At 45.3% G+C, this 13641-nt stretch overlaps 2 protein-coding genes across 10 annotated transcripts in view; both read left to right on the top strand.

Annotated features, from left to right (window-relative positions):
• The window catches only part of RPL14 (ribosomal protein L14), a 264687-nt gene that overhangs the window by 211048 nt on the left and 39998 nt on the right, over positions 1-13641 (top strand). The gene's annotated exons all lie outside the window — the stretch shown is intronic.
• The window catches only part of ENTPD3 (ectonucleoside triphosphate diphosphohydrolase 3), a 44740-nt gene that overhangs the window by 2336 nt on the left and 28763 nt on the right, over positions 1-13641 (top strand). The window contains exons 1-4 of one of the 9 annotated variants that reach the window (XM_069088618.1): positions 3970-3987; positions 7697-7750; positions 8756-8800; positions 12149-12222. In XM_069088618.1, the coding sequence (XP_068944719.1) occupies positions 12198-12222 (25 nt within the window). In that variant the 5' untranslated portion in view covers positions 3970-3987; positions 7697-7750; positions 8756-8800; positions 12149-12197. The other 8 variants (XM_069088617.1, XM_069088612.1, XM_069088611.1 and 5 more) reach the window with 8 other exon arrangements.

Raw genomic sequence — 13641 nt, 5'->3', positions numbered from 1 at the left:
CCAAATGCTTCATGGAAACAGAAAAGCTCCGGGAAGACTTTTTGTGAGGAAGACAGTATCAAAGGATTTTCACTACAGCCTGAACTTGACATTCTCTCCAGGTAGAGTACAGGATCTGAAGGAGTACATGTGACTTGCCCAAGGTCATACAGCTATTAAATGTCTAAGGCAAAATGTGAACTCAGGTCTCCCTGATTTCAGGAGTGTGAGCTATCTACTAGCCTACACAGGAACTCTAGTTAACCAGAGTAAGTCATTAAAACAGGAAGCCAGAAGACACACTTCCTCTCTCCACCCTCTCTCTAGTTGCTCCCTAACTCAGCCCCACCCTGCTTCCCAATCTAGCATTTACTAAGCATCAATCAAGTATTGTTCTAGGCACTGAGAATACAGATAGACAAGTGAAATGTTCTTGCTGCAAGAAGTATCCTTAGGTGACTGCCTCTGCAGCAGTTGGTTCATCGTAACCCTGAGTTCTCTCCCCCTGACCCTCACCCTCCACTCAACTGAATTTATCTTTTTTTTTTTTTGCTTTTTGGAGAGCAGTTGGGGTTAAGTGACTTGCCTAAGGTCACACGGCTAGCTTTTGTGTTAAGTGTCTGAGGCCAGATTTGAACTCAGGTTCTCCTGACTCCAGCGCCGGTGCTCTATTCACTGCGCCACCCAGCCACCCCATGAATTTATCTTTGAAGGCTGATTTTGAGATCATGGCTTGTGCTGTTCTTCTTTGGGGCTCAAACATGCATGTGAGTCACGGAGCCATATGGCCTTCACATCTGGGCAAGGCAATTCCCATCTCTGGCCAGTTAGGTGGGGAGTGGTTAGGATGATAGACTAGGTATCAGAAGACTGGAGTCCAAATCAAGGCTCAAACACCTACCAGCTGAGTGATCCTGGTAAAGTCACTTAACCTCTGCCTGCCTCAGTTTCCTCATCCAAGAAATGGGAGTTAATAATACCTCCCAGGGTTGTTTGGGGGATAAAGGGAATAGGTATTTGTAAAGTGCTTTGTAAAACCTAAAGCACTGTTTAAATATTGCTATTATTGTCTCTATTCTTCGTAAAATAGACGTGTGGGAAACTACAGCCAGATCTAGCCAACTAACTTGCTTTTATGTGACCCGAGTTAAGAATGTGGGGTTTTTTTTACCTTCAAATACAATAAAATTGCCCTTGGGGAAAAAAGTCATCGGTGGACTTGACCCATGGACAAAGTTTGCCAAACTATGAACTAGATGATTCTTAAGATTCCATTTATTCTAATCCTTATGATGCTGGGCCATCCCAAGTGCCCTCTTGCCTCCAGTGACCCAAGATCCTTCCAGTCCTTGGAGATGTTGACATTGCTTCCAAGCCAGGCACCTGGAGGATGGGACAAGGAAGGAGGACATGGGATTGGAGCAAAAATAAGGTGCTGTGGACCTGAGATCAGAAGCAATCGGGTCTTACCTGAAAAAACTGACTGATCAATACATCTATCAAAAGTAAATCTTTACCTAAGTTCTGCTTGGATAGAAAGGAGTTAGTCATTCACAGCTCTGGGTGTTAGGGAGGACCAGAGAGGAGCAAGCATGTCTCAGGTTGGCCCAGGAGCAAATTCCACTTTCATTAAAGCTATCTTAGCATCTGTGTTCAGAAGATTAGCTCTCTGGGAGTAGAAGAGGAAACAGATGTGCCGGGAAATGAAGGTAATGTAAAAATGAAAAATACCCATAAAGATGTTCTTTTAGAAAGTTTCTATAGAGAAAAAAACTTGCCTTGTGCCTGACAAGAGCTCTTTAATGTTTTATTTACTTATACATTTCCTGCCCATTTATTTCTAAGAGGTTAATGGCTTTTCCCAGTCTAATGTCATCCAAAAACTTCATGGAGTGTTCTACATCATAATCAAAAACAATGATAAAAATAAAATATTAGATTCTTTTTAAAAATTTAAATTTAATTTAATTTTTAAATCTTAGATTCTTTCATAACTATTGCTAGACCCTAGAATGGAGAACTCAGTTTATCTACACCAAAAAGACACTGCTGTCTGACCTTTAAATGACATTCAAATCAAGCAGGAAAGCTACCAGCCAGGAATCATTTAAATAAAATTGATTACATTCTATTTAAAAAAAATGCTGGCACTCCATGGTTAAACATGTCTCTTTCCCCCTCAATATACATAGCAGTACATTTTGTGGTCACAAAAACCTAAAGGCAAAGTAGGTACCTATTGATTACAAAAAACTGAAGGCACTGTAGTCTGTGAATGCTGTGTATTATTGTCTTGGCATAAGGGGAGATAAGGAATTTGAGTTTGATTGATTGAGAATTTGATTGAAAAAACACGATAAAACTTGGGTGAATTGATACACAGATCTGACCATGTCACTCTGCTCAATGAATTATAGGGGCTCCCTACCTGAGGACCAAAGCCTGGCTAAAAGGCCTTCACAGGAAGCTTCTCCTTGGTCCTTGTTAATTCTCATGCTCTCCCTCTGCTGATCATCTCCGATTTAACCTGGATCCATCTTCTTCTTACACAGGTCTTTGTGTGTTGTCTCCCCCCACTAGACTGTGGATTACTCGAGTACAGGGATTGTCTTTAGCCTTTCTTTGGATTCCTAGTGCACAGTGCCTGGCATATAGTGCTTAAGAAATGTATGCTGACTGACCGAATGACTGGCATTTAAAGCCCTTTATGACCAGACTCCAAACTATCTTTCTAGTCTCCCAACTTTTCCCTCTGCCACATTGGCCATCTAGACATTCCTCACACAGGACACTCCATATTTTGCCTCCATGCCTGTGTAGAATCTGTATCCCCATGCAATCGGTCTCCATGGTTACCTTTATTACTCAAGTGAAGCCCAACAGTCTACATTTCCTGATTCCCTGTAGATTTGAGAGTCTTTTCCCCAAAATTAGCTTATATTTCTTGGGCATATATTTTGTAAAAACTTATATGCGCACAAGTTGCCTCCTTTCCCAATAATATAAGCTTCTTGAGGGCAGGGACAGCTTTGTTCATGTCTTTGAATTCTTAGCACCTAGCATACTTAATGCATGTTGGCTGGAGTAAGCACAACAAGGAGAATGATCCACGTGAAAACTGCAGTGATATAAAGGAAAGCCCCACAAAAAGGCAAGAGAGTTTGGAATACATTCAGTGACTGATCCCGAATCCTAAGGACAGGTGACTATGGATGACTAACGTGGTAGGTGGGAACAACTACAATGTTTGTAGCCATAGATTTTGTTTGATTGTTTCTCTGTGTTACAAGGGGGGATTGGGGGCAGCTGTACAAAGGTTGTATGAAGGAAGGAGGAAAGGAAGGAAGGAAGGAAGGAAGGAAGGAAGGAAGGAAGGAAGGAAGGAAAGTAGAAAAGAAAGTAGGAAGGAAAGTAGAAAGGAGGGAAGGAAAGAAAGTAGAAGAGAGAAAAGGGAAGAAAGGAATGAAGGAGGGAAGAAGGGAGAGAGGGAGGAAACATTAAACATCTGCAATGGGTTAGACACAGTGCTAAGTGTTTTACAGCTATTATCTCATTTGCAATAACAAAAAACTGAGCAGAAGTGATATAAAGGTTGTCATTCAAGAACTGTCTGCCGAGAGAAGAAGCAGGGTTAGTGAGAGTAAGGCGTGAAGAGCCCACATGCTCCCTGGTTTTCTGCACAGCTCCCAGGGATCAGAGGAAGGTCCCAGGCTGCTGGTCAGCTCCCTCTGTGGGTGGCTTATGGGAAAAACGAACAAACCATAAAACCAGTGATTTCAAATTAAAAGAAACATTAGAAGTCGTCAGGACCAACCCTTTCATTTTACAAATGAACTGAGGAAGGAAGACCCAGCAAGTTAGTGAGCATTAGGTATCTATGGCACCAGCATTAAGGAGAACGGGGAAATTCTTCCTTTGGGAGGCAAGATTTGAGCTGGGACTTGAAGGAGGCTCGGGAAGCAGCCGGGGGGTGGAGACAAGGAGGGGGAGCATTCCAACCTTTGTCAGGTAAGTTCCCTTCTTCCCATGCCCCCTCCCTCCCCCATGTGTCTTACAGACTTGATCCTGTGGCCTCTTTAGAAGAGAGATATTTTTAGTCTTCATTTCACCCAAAGAGAGTTTGAAACTGAGTCCCAGAAGAGCAAAAGGGTTTGCCTAAAACGGCCCTGCCAGGGCAAGAGCCAGGACTAACACCCAAGTCTGAGCTCTCAGGTTTAGGGTACGCCTACACCTGCAGCAGTGGGTTCTCACCCATTCCCATAGGTCTTCTACCCCTCACACTAGGTTCGTACCCAACTCCTCCAGAGAAGGGCAGACATAGCTCTCTCCAAGGTATAGAAATCAGAGGGGGCAGGGCATACTTGTGGGTCTGGATTTGGAGTCAGAGGCTTCGAAGTCAAAGGTTCAAAACCTGACTGCTGCTTTCTAGCTGTGTGCTCTCGGGTAAATTTCGTCATCTTTCTGATCATTGGTTGCCTCCTTTGTAAAATGAGAGTAGTGGACCCCCATCCCCATCCTTTGGAGCTCAAATTTTCATGGTCCTAGGTTTGACTCCTGAAGCCCCTGGGCTGTTAGGAGTGTAGAAACATGTAATGGAGTAGTGGGGGGGAGAGAGCACAAGTCAGACCCTTCCTACGCTCCACTTCAGAGACCAGTAGAGTGAGTGACGTAGGGAGCTGGTGCCTGCCTGAGGGTGGGGTACACGTGGCAGGCTTCCAGCCCCTTCTCCCCTCCTCCAAGCCCCCCTTGTGGTTACACCTTGTCATTGTGTGACATCTCCTCCCCTTTTCTCTTTCAAGCTCTAACTTGACTTTCATTTTCTAACATGATTTCATTTATGTAAAAGTATTGGGGGAAGGGTGCACTATGAGAAGGGAGAATCTGACAAGATAGCCTGGGGGGAGTGGATTTCGGAGGCTGAGAACCTGCCTTTGAAGGCCAACCCTGCTATTTACTACCCGTGTGACTTTGGTGGAGGGTCTTTCCCAGAGGTCCTCAGTTTCCTCTTTTGTAACACGAAGACCATTGTGCTAGGCAGCTTCTCACAGTCCTCCCAGCTCAGTAGCTGTGATCCTTCGGGCTGGCACCGCTGCCCTTTGCGTCATTCAGTGCCTTCGTGTTGCCCTGGTCCCCTACGGGCTGGGTGCCATATTCTTTCCTACCCAGCACCCACGGGGAGCCTTCCCAGGGCAGACTGGAGAGATGAGGGCGGGGTCCGGGGAGCATCCTTTACTGCTCTGTTTGAGAAGGTCGGAGGCGAGGGCAGTCGGCGAGAGGCTGCAAAAATCTGGGCCACTCGCTATAAGACCGAGCGCAGCCTGCTTGGAAGGGGAGGAGAACGCGGGCCGGCTATTGCCTCGTCCTGCCATCTGGAGCCGGGGGAGCTTGCCCCAGGTTTGCCCTGGGTCCTGACAATCTGTAGGAAACCCCTGGGGAGTCTCCGAATAGGAAAGGTGGTGCGGAAGCTGCTCCCTCTTCTCGGAGGCTGCCATACTCTCCCCACCTCCCAAATGACGAACGAGTGACTTTCCTGCCCGCTTACAGTCACTCCAGCCCGAGGCAGGTGCTCCTACCCGGTTCCCGTCGCCCCCCACCCTCCGGACCTCCTCTTCCCACGCCTCCGCCTCCGTTCCAACGGATCTCAAGGCCGAGGACCAGAGTCTGACAGATCAGTACAGCTCCTGCCTTATTTCGCCTCCTTTCTCTCTATCTCCGGGGGCTGGTAAGGAAGGATAGACGGTCGGAGAGAGAGTGCAACCTATGCGCTGGGCCAGATAGCCTCCAGAGTTGGGGCTGGGGGCTCGAGCTGCTTATCTAAAAAGCAGGTGAAAGTGAACGTGACTCCGAAGGGGCTCAAGGGAGGGGGGAGGGCAAAGGGCCGACCCGAGCCCCTGGGGGGAAAATCGGGACAATTGCAGACACGCGGGAAGGAATGAACGAATGCATGTAAAGGATGGATAGATGTGTTAGAGGCGGGGGAGGAGACTCTAGCCCAGGGGACTCCGGTCCCCCCCCCCCCCCCCCCCCCCGGAAAAAAAAAAAAAAAAGCTCTTGCATGTTCAGCTGGGAGGAGCTGGCTGAGACCTTCTTAGCCCATCATTAAGCGTTCGGAGAGCTGCTGACCAGGACAGCTTCCAAAGCTTCTTCCATGGACTTGGTGAGCCAGGGAACAGAGAGGTAAAAGCTTGCTTAGCTGCCTCTCTGCTCTGAGAAGAAAGAAGTCTTGCCTCAGACTGTAGGTAGGACACTTGAACCTTTTGTGGGAAAGGTTTTCATCTTTGCCCTGTTGGGTTTTAGAAGACTTTTGGACCCTTGGGTAAAATTATAGCCTCCCAGACTGAGAGGGAAGGGACCTTAGGGACTATCTCTGGGAAAGCCCAGAGACTGGCAGCAGACACATGGTCTTTGGAGTTAGATGTTCTGGGTTCAAAGCCCAGCTTTGCTACTTGACTGCCTGTCAGTCACTCCCTTTCTGACCTGGGATTTTCTTATTCGTAAAATGATGGCGTGGGGCTTATTTCCGATACACCTTCTAGCTCTAAATAATTGATAACAATTTAGGATTTGCAGGTGATTTTCCAGTATGAAAGTTTCAGCAAGAGCTGAATCACCAGGATCTCCCCACTACCCCCAAGAAACATACTCTGTCCTTCCCTCTTTATTAGTCTCAGAAGAGGCAAAGCATAACCTATATAAATAATTATAATAATAGCTAGTGTTTCTGTAATGCTTTAAGGTTTGTGATTTACAAATATTATTTCATTTTATCCTCCCAACGATCCTGTGAGGTATTATTATTACCCCCATTTTACAGATGGAGGTTAAGTAACTTACCTTGGTCACACGTAAGTAAGGTGGGACTGAACTCACATAGTCTTGACTTCAGGTTCAGATGCCAACTAGCTGCCATAGTTCCCCAAATGTCAAGTCAATTAAAAAAAAGATTCAATGTCTGCTATGTCCTAGGCACTTTGGGAACAAAGATAAAATGTAAAAATTCCTGCCCCAACCCTAGCTTAGATTCTAATGGGTGAGAGTTTGGCAAGGTACAAACCCTAAGTAAATAAATAGAATTAGAGTGAATATTCTCCGTGTTATAGTCTATAGTAATAGAGAATTGCTTGAGGCACACAGGGATTTAAGCGACTTGCTGGTGGTCACACAGCTCATGAGGATCATTTGAACTCAGCTTCTTTTGAGTTTTAAATCATAGGTCCTTGATCTATTGAGCTATACAACTATTTCTTTAAGGAATTTAGACAAAATATCCATCTACATAAAAAACAGTGAAGTGAGCAAAAGCTTCAGAAAATGAAGCCTTCCAAGCTGTTTTGAACTCTCCTATCTGGCAGAACTTTGTTCTAAAATGCATGATGAGGGCAGCATGTGGTGGTAGAAAAGTTCTGGGCCGAGACACTCAGGAGACCTGTGTCAGCTGGGTGACCCTGGGCAAGCTCTGCAGGCTGCCTTCTTCTGTAAAATAAAGGGGGTTGTCTCCTGCGGACGCTTTGCACTCTGAAACACTGAATCTTGGTTTATTTCCCCTGGTCCGAATAACTCCAGTCACCAAACATATCCTTCATGCTTTGGTCTGAGGAGGGAAGAGGGGAGTCCTGGGGTATTTGTTTTCCAATGTGTACAAGTTACTTTGGCTTCCATTGAGTTGATGTGTACATACATAAAGATTATCTTGACATGCTTTTTATCTCTCTTACAGTTTAAAAAAGGAAGATGTTTACTGTTCTTTCCCGTCAGCCCTGTGAACAACCAGGTTAGTATCTGGGAAAGAGAAGAAATGGCTTTGAGTCTTAGGGGAATGAACTTTAGCTTAAGGCAGAAACCTGGGTGAAGAACAGGAAGCAGGTTCTTAACTTTTTTGTGTCATAGACCCCTTTGGAAGTCTATGGACCCCTTCTCAGATTCATGTTTTTAAATAATGGAAGGAAATGCTCAATTTCAGTTAGAGGTGAGTAAAAATCAAGATGCATTTTTTTCCCATCTAAATTCACCAATCCTGTAATCCCCAGATTAAGAAACTATGCTCTAGAATAAATTAACTAGTAAAGCAGGGACATGGAAGCATTATTATGGCATATTGGAGAGAGTGTAGGACTCGAGAAGATCTGGTTTTGAATCCAGACCCCTGGCACTTAAAAGCTGTGTGACTGTGGGCAAGTCACTCAACCTCTCTTATTTTGCTTTTCAGTAAAATGAGACTAATGATACCAGTAGGATTTACCTCATTTTGGTCTTATGAGCATCACAGGATTGCAGATTGAAAAGCGAAAGGTTCTTACAGATCATCTAGTCAAATGATCGTCCCATTTTCAGACGAGCTAAACTGAGACCCAGAGAAGAGGCAGAGCTGGGATCTGAACTCAGGTCCTCTGGCTCCAAACCTTCCTCTTTTCCCACTGCACCAAGAGGCCTCCCTATTTAGCATCAAATGAGATCATGCCTACCAGGTGCATACATGTCTACCATAAACATATATGATGTCGGTTATTATCATTTGTAAGATGGGAGTTAATAGACCATCGCTCCCAGGGTTGTGGAGCTCAGATGACATCATTACATACTCCCATGGATGCTCTATAAACTTTTGAGCACTTGACAAACCCCAGTTTTTCTTAACAGGTTATTTACATATTCCATGGGAAATAAATATACACCCACATCCTTCACATGAAACGCTTGTCCGGAGGTGCCAAAGCTGGGCATGAGCAGAACTTCTGCCCAGCATTGCTAGGTGGCTTTGTATTTTTATTTTTTGCAGTTGGCGTCCCAGTGTCATGGAAATCTCAAGCTGTGCCACAGCCAGGTACGAAATGTGTAATTAAAACGTTTGGTTCAATCTCGGTATTATCTGCATAGCCTGTAAGACACCTAAGACACCTTCCGCATGGATGCCGTGTCTTGGTCATGTTTTCTGACCCAGAGCAGAAGAAAAATTGCTCCTCCTGCTGTGGAAACTGCTGAAAAGAGGAGTTTTTGCAGGAGAGTTTCACAGAATATTATAAAACTCAGTTTTGGGAAGGTGCCCAGTGACCATCCAGCCCAATCCATGCATGCATAAGACTCCCCTCTGCAATGTGCCTGACAAGTGGCTTTGCTTGAGGACCTCCAGGAAGGTCCAACTCCCAAGGCAGCCTGTTTAGCTTCTGGATAACTACCATGGTTAGGAAACTCTTTCTGACATCTAGCCTTAATCTGTCTCTCCTCGACTTCCTCCCATGGTTCCTAGCTGTTCCCTCTGGGAGGGCTAAGCAAAATCTGCCTCCCTTAAATCCAATTCACTCACAAGTCAAGACATCACCCTCCTGATGTCATTGGTCCTCTTTGAGAATGAACACAAAAAACAAACCTATTCCTCGTCTGGAAGACAATCCTTCAGATACTTGGCCATAGCTGTCAAGCCTCCCCTGGATCTTCTCTAGGGTAAAAAAACCCAATTCCTTCACTGCACCCCCTCATGTTGCCCCTTATTGTACTCAGAGTTCTCCTCAAGAACCCTGCCAGGAGAGTCAGCTGGTGGAATTGGGGGTCTGGAGGTTAATAGCACCAGAGATTTATAATCAGAAGCTAATTTAGAGGTCACTGAGTCCAACTTCCTCATTTAACACATAAAGAAATGGAGGCCCACATGCGGGACTCGAACCCAGATCCTCTGACTCCCAAACCAGCATTTTTTCCCACTATGCTATGATAGTTCCTGCCACATTAGGAACCTCTCATAAACAGATTTGGGGGGGGGGACTTTTGTTCTTTGGTTTTGGTTTCCTAACCTAAGGAAATGTGGTGGGTTTTTTTTTTCTTCTAGTAACTGAGTCTTCCAATTTGGGAGGATTTAGAGGGGAGGATGGATGCCCTAGGGCTCACTCATCTCAAGGACTGAATTGTTTTCTGTTATCCTGAAACACACATGGAAATGAAAATATGGTAGCTTCTCTTGAATTAATTTGCTTGAATTAGGAGGCAATGGGCATTGGATGAGCTCATAGGAACACTGAAATATTGGAATATTGGAATGTCTTGGAAGGAATCCTGGCTTTGGTGTCAGAGGACTTGGGTTCAAATCTTGTCTCCGTAACCAGCCATGTGACCTTGGACATGTCATCTAACATTTTCTTATTGGTAAAATGAGGCAGTTGTGAGAGATCAATAATGCTTAATTTTTGTGTGTGTCATGGAACCCCCTGGAAGTCTGGTGAAGCCTAGATTCCCTTCTCAGAAGAATGCTTTCAAGTGCATAAATCAAAATATATAGGATTGTAAAGGAAATTAATTCTATTGAAATAATTATCAAAATAGTGAAACCAAAGGCCAAAGTTGCTGTTGGCATCAAGCTCAGTGCCTTGGACTGAGTAGGAATTCAGGGAACATCTGTTAAATGAATCATGTGGTATGGAGAGATGGGGATGGAGTAGGTGGACAGATAGCTGATGGAACAGTGACCCAGTACAAGGGACTTATGAATGACCAACAGGATGATAACGAAGCCTCTCCAAAGACTCCCCAACTCTTGCTTAATAGACTATATTTTCAAGGGAGGTAATGTGCACAGTGAGACAAAGTATTGGCTTTGGAGTCAAAGGATGTACGTTCAGATCCCAGCTTTGCTCTTCATTGTGTGACTTTGGGCAAGTCACCTAACGTCCTAGGGCTCTTTCCTCATCTTCAGAATGGATGAGTTGGTCTAGCTGGCCTCCAAGGTCCCATCCTACTCTTAATCTATGATAAAATGAAGAAAAATCATCCAACCTCAGATCACCACACAGTCTATCCATTCCTGACTCACTGTTTAACTTCATCTTTCATTCCCTTTCCCTCTTAACTTCCATTGTCAAGGAGCCATGATGTGGAGACCATTTACATTAAGTCAGAAGAGATAAAGCAAAGTTCAGTTCTTACTGTTGCTAGGGGAGATATAATCTGTGATGCCACAGCTAGTTCATGGGTGTCATTTTCCAGTTGGCATCATTATTACTTTCTACTTATTCATGTCTTAGATCTAAAGCTTCCAGGGACCTTTGAGGTCACCTTGTCCAGCTCTTTGATTTGACAGGTAAAGAAGCAATTTGTTTAAGGTTACTAACTTGGTATCAACCAATCCACAAGCATTTATTAAGCACCTCCTGTTTGCCAAGAATTATTGGGTTTACTTACATTTCTTCCACACTCCGTCCCCAGACCACCACCCTATCTGTTGGAAGGACTCCTAACCTTGCCAAAATACCCTGATCCCTTTACAATGAAGGTCAAGAAAAATAAGGGTAAGGCAAGATGATGTTAAGCAAGGAGCCATAGCTTATGTTAGGACTTGAAGGTTGGAGGAAGTTTATCTTGGCCTTGTTAGAAGACCAGATGCCCTGCCTTTCCCCGTCATCATTTCCACACATCTATCCATTCCTCTTCTTTATCTCAGCAGGGCAACAAACAAGCAGTAAGAAAACATTGGATGATCATTCAGATGAAAAGTGAGAAGGACTAATTGGATAACCTTTTCCTAAATTGAAGACTTTTACTCATAATTTATAGATGACTTTATGGAAATGCCTTTTAGGTGGCCTGTTTCCTGACAATATCAAGCTAGAACCCTTTAGCGCATCACTGATGGCCATTATATGCCCAGCCTGGAGCTAGGGACCCTCTGTGGGATATTCAGAAGAAACTGAAGATGTGCCTTGACACTTACTTCCTATGTGACCTTGGGCAAGAAACTCCACCTCTTCTGGGCCTCAATTTCCTCATTTGTACAATGAAAGGGTCAGGCTGGATGACCTCTGAGTTCTCTTCCCGCTCAAAATTTACCGTAGTCAGAGACACTGTGTCAGGCACATCCCTCCAGAGCAGAATCCCATCTCCTTCCTGTGTGTGACAGCTTCTAAGGCACAAGCTTCATGTGTTTATTCTAATGATACCATCTGGAATTCATGAGCCCTTTAAGGAGTGCTGAGGGTTTTACGAGCATCTTGTTTGAGGCTCCCAACAATAATAAGCTTGTAAAGTCCCTGCTCCAAGTGACCATCATCGTCATCTCAGGAGAACATAAGCTCCCTGAAGGCAGGAGATTTGGGGCTTTTTTGGTCTTTGCATCCCCAGCACCTAGAATCGTACCTGGCATGTGGGAGGAGCCTAATAGATGGTTGTTGTGTCTTACATTTTACAGAGAAGGAAACTGAGGTTCCAGGAAGACCAGTGATTTGCCTGTGATCACAATGAAACTAGTGAATATCAGAAATGGTATTTGAATCTGTTTCCAACTACTATCATGACATTCCAACTCTTTCTTGCTAGAACTTAAAAATACATTAGCTTGGGGCAGCTCGGTGGCGCAGTGAGTAAAGTGCAGGCCCCAGAGTCAGGAGGACCTGAGTTGGATTCCGGCCTCAGACACTTAACACTCCCCCCTCACACACACACACACAAAAACTAGCCATGTAACCTTGGGCAAGTTACTTAATCCCAATTGCCCTCCAAAAAGCAAAAAAAAAAAAAATTAAGAAAAATACATTAGCTCTTTCAACCTGTTTTCTTGATTTTTGTTTATTGGAGGTGATTGGGGTTAAGTGACTTGCCCAGGGTCACACAGCTAGTAAGTGTCTAAAGCTGGATTTGAGCCACCTTCAGTTGGTTTTCTTTGAAGTTTCCAGGGAGGGAGACTGAAGAGGTAGCATGCTATAACATTGGGAGTTAGGAAAATAGGATTTCAACTCTTGCCTCAGACACTCAGAGTAGCTGTGTGACCCTGGGAAAGTCACTTACTTGGCCTTAGTTTCTCATCAGTACTGAGGAGGTTGGATGAGATGGCCTTTACTATCTGATCCGGCTCTAACTCCATGATTTTGTGAGCCCTGTGCCTCCACAGCCTGAATCCCTTCCTCTTAGGACCCATTTCCCAGACTCTCCACCCTCTCAGGTCCTTCTCTTCCCCTGAACACCGTCAAGGTCCACTGCAATTCAACAGCAGCCAACGGAGCCTAGCCTAATTCTGAGTAGAGGCGGGAGAACATGGATAATCCATGAGTCAGTTTCACGAAGGCTGCAGGGGCCAGGTGCACCTTCAGCAGGGCAGGAGACAACTTGCCACAGAGGCAGGTCCTTCCTCCTACATGAAATCAGCCTCTGGGAATATTCCTCTTGGCTGAGTTTCTGCCAGACAGTCACATCCCACTGGGAAGGAGCCCCTCGGGCTCCTTGGTGGAAGCCTGCCCTGCATGCCTTAGAGGGTGAAGCCAGGCTCCAGGGAAGCCCCTCATGGCATGGGAGGGATAGAACTGGAAAGAAGCTCAGGAAACACCTCATCCAGCTCCTTTATTTTCCAAAGTCAGAGAGAGAGGAGGTGATTTGCCCAAAGTCACAAGGATGATCAGAGCAGAATTCGAATCTGCACCCAGGTCTTTGGGGGCCAAATCTGGGGCTCTTTCCACTAAGACTTTCTGGCTGTGCCTCTTCCAAGCACCAGTATCCCTCTAGGGAAAAGCAGCAATGACAAAAACAACCCTCCTTAGCAAGGAATGCCACGCTCCTGACGGGCTCCAGTGGCTTTTGCACTTAATCTGCAAACCCAGGGGCTGCTGGAGCCGGGGCTTCTGTTGTTACCCAGTAATGGCGGGGTTTGTGGGCATGGTAAGAAGCGCGCTAGCTTGGGAGTCAGACGGC

Source organism: Petaurus breviceps, unplaced genomic scaffold (assembly GCF_028583685.1).
Source record: "Petaurus breviceps papuanus isolate PSGF00001 unplaced genomic scaffold, PetGlider_PUasm1.0 185, whole genome shotgun sequence".
NCBI lineage: Eukaryota > Metazoa > Chordata > Mammalia > Diprotodontia > Petauridae > Petaurus > Petaurus breviceps.
Note: the sequence above shows the minus strand (reverse complement) of the source record. Positions and strands in the feature narration are given on the sequence as shown.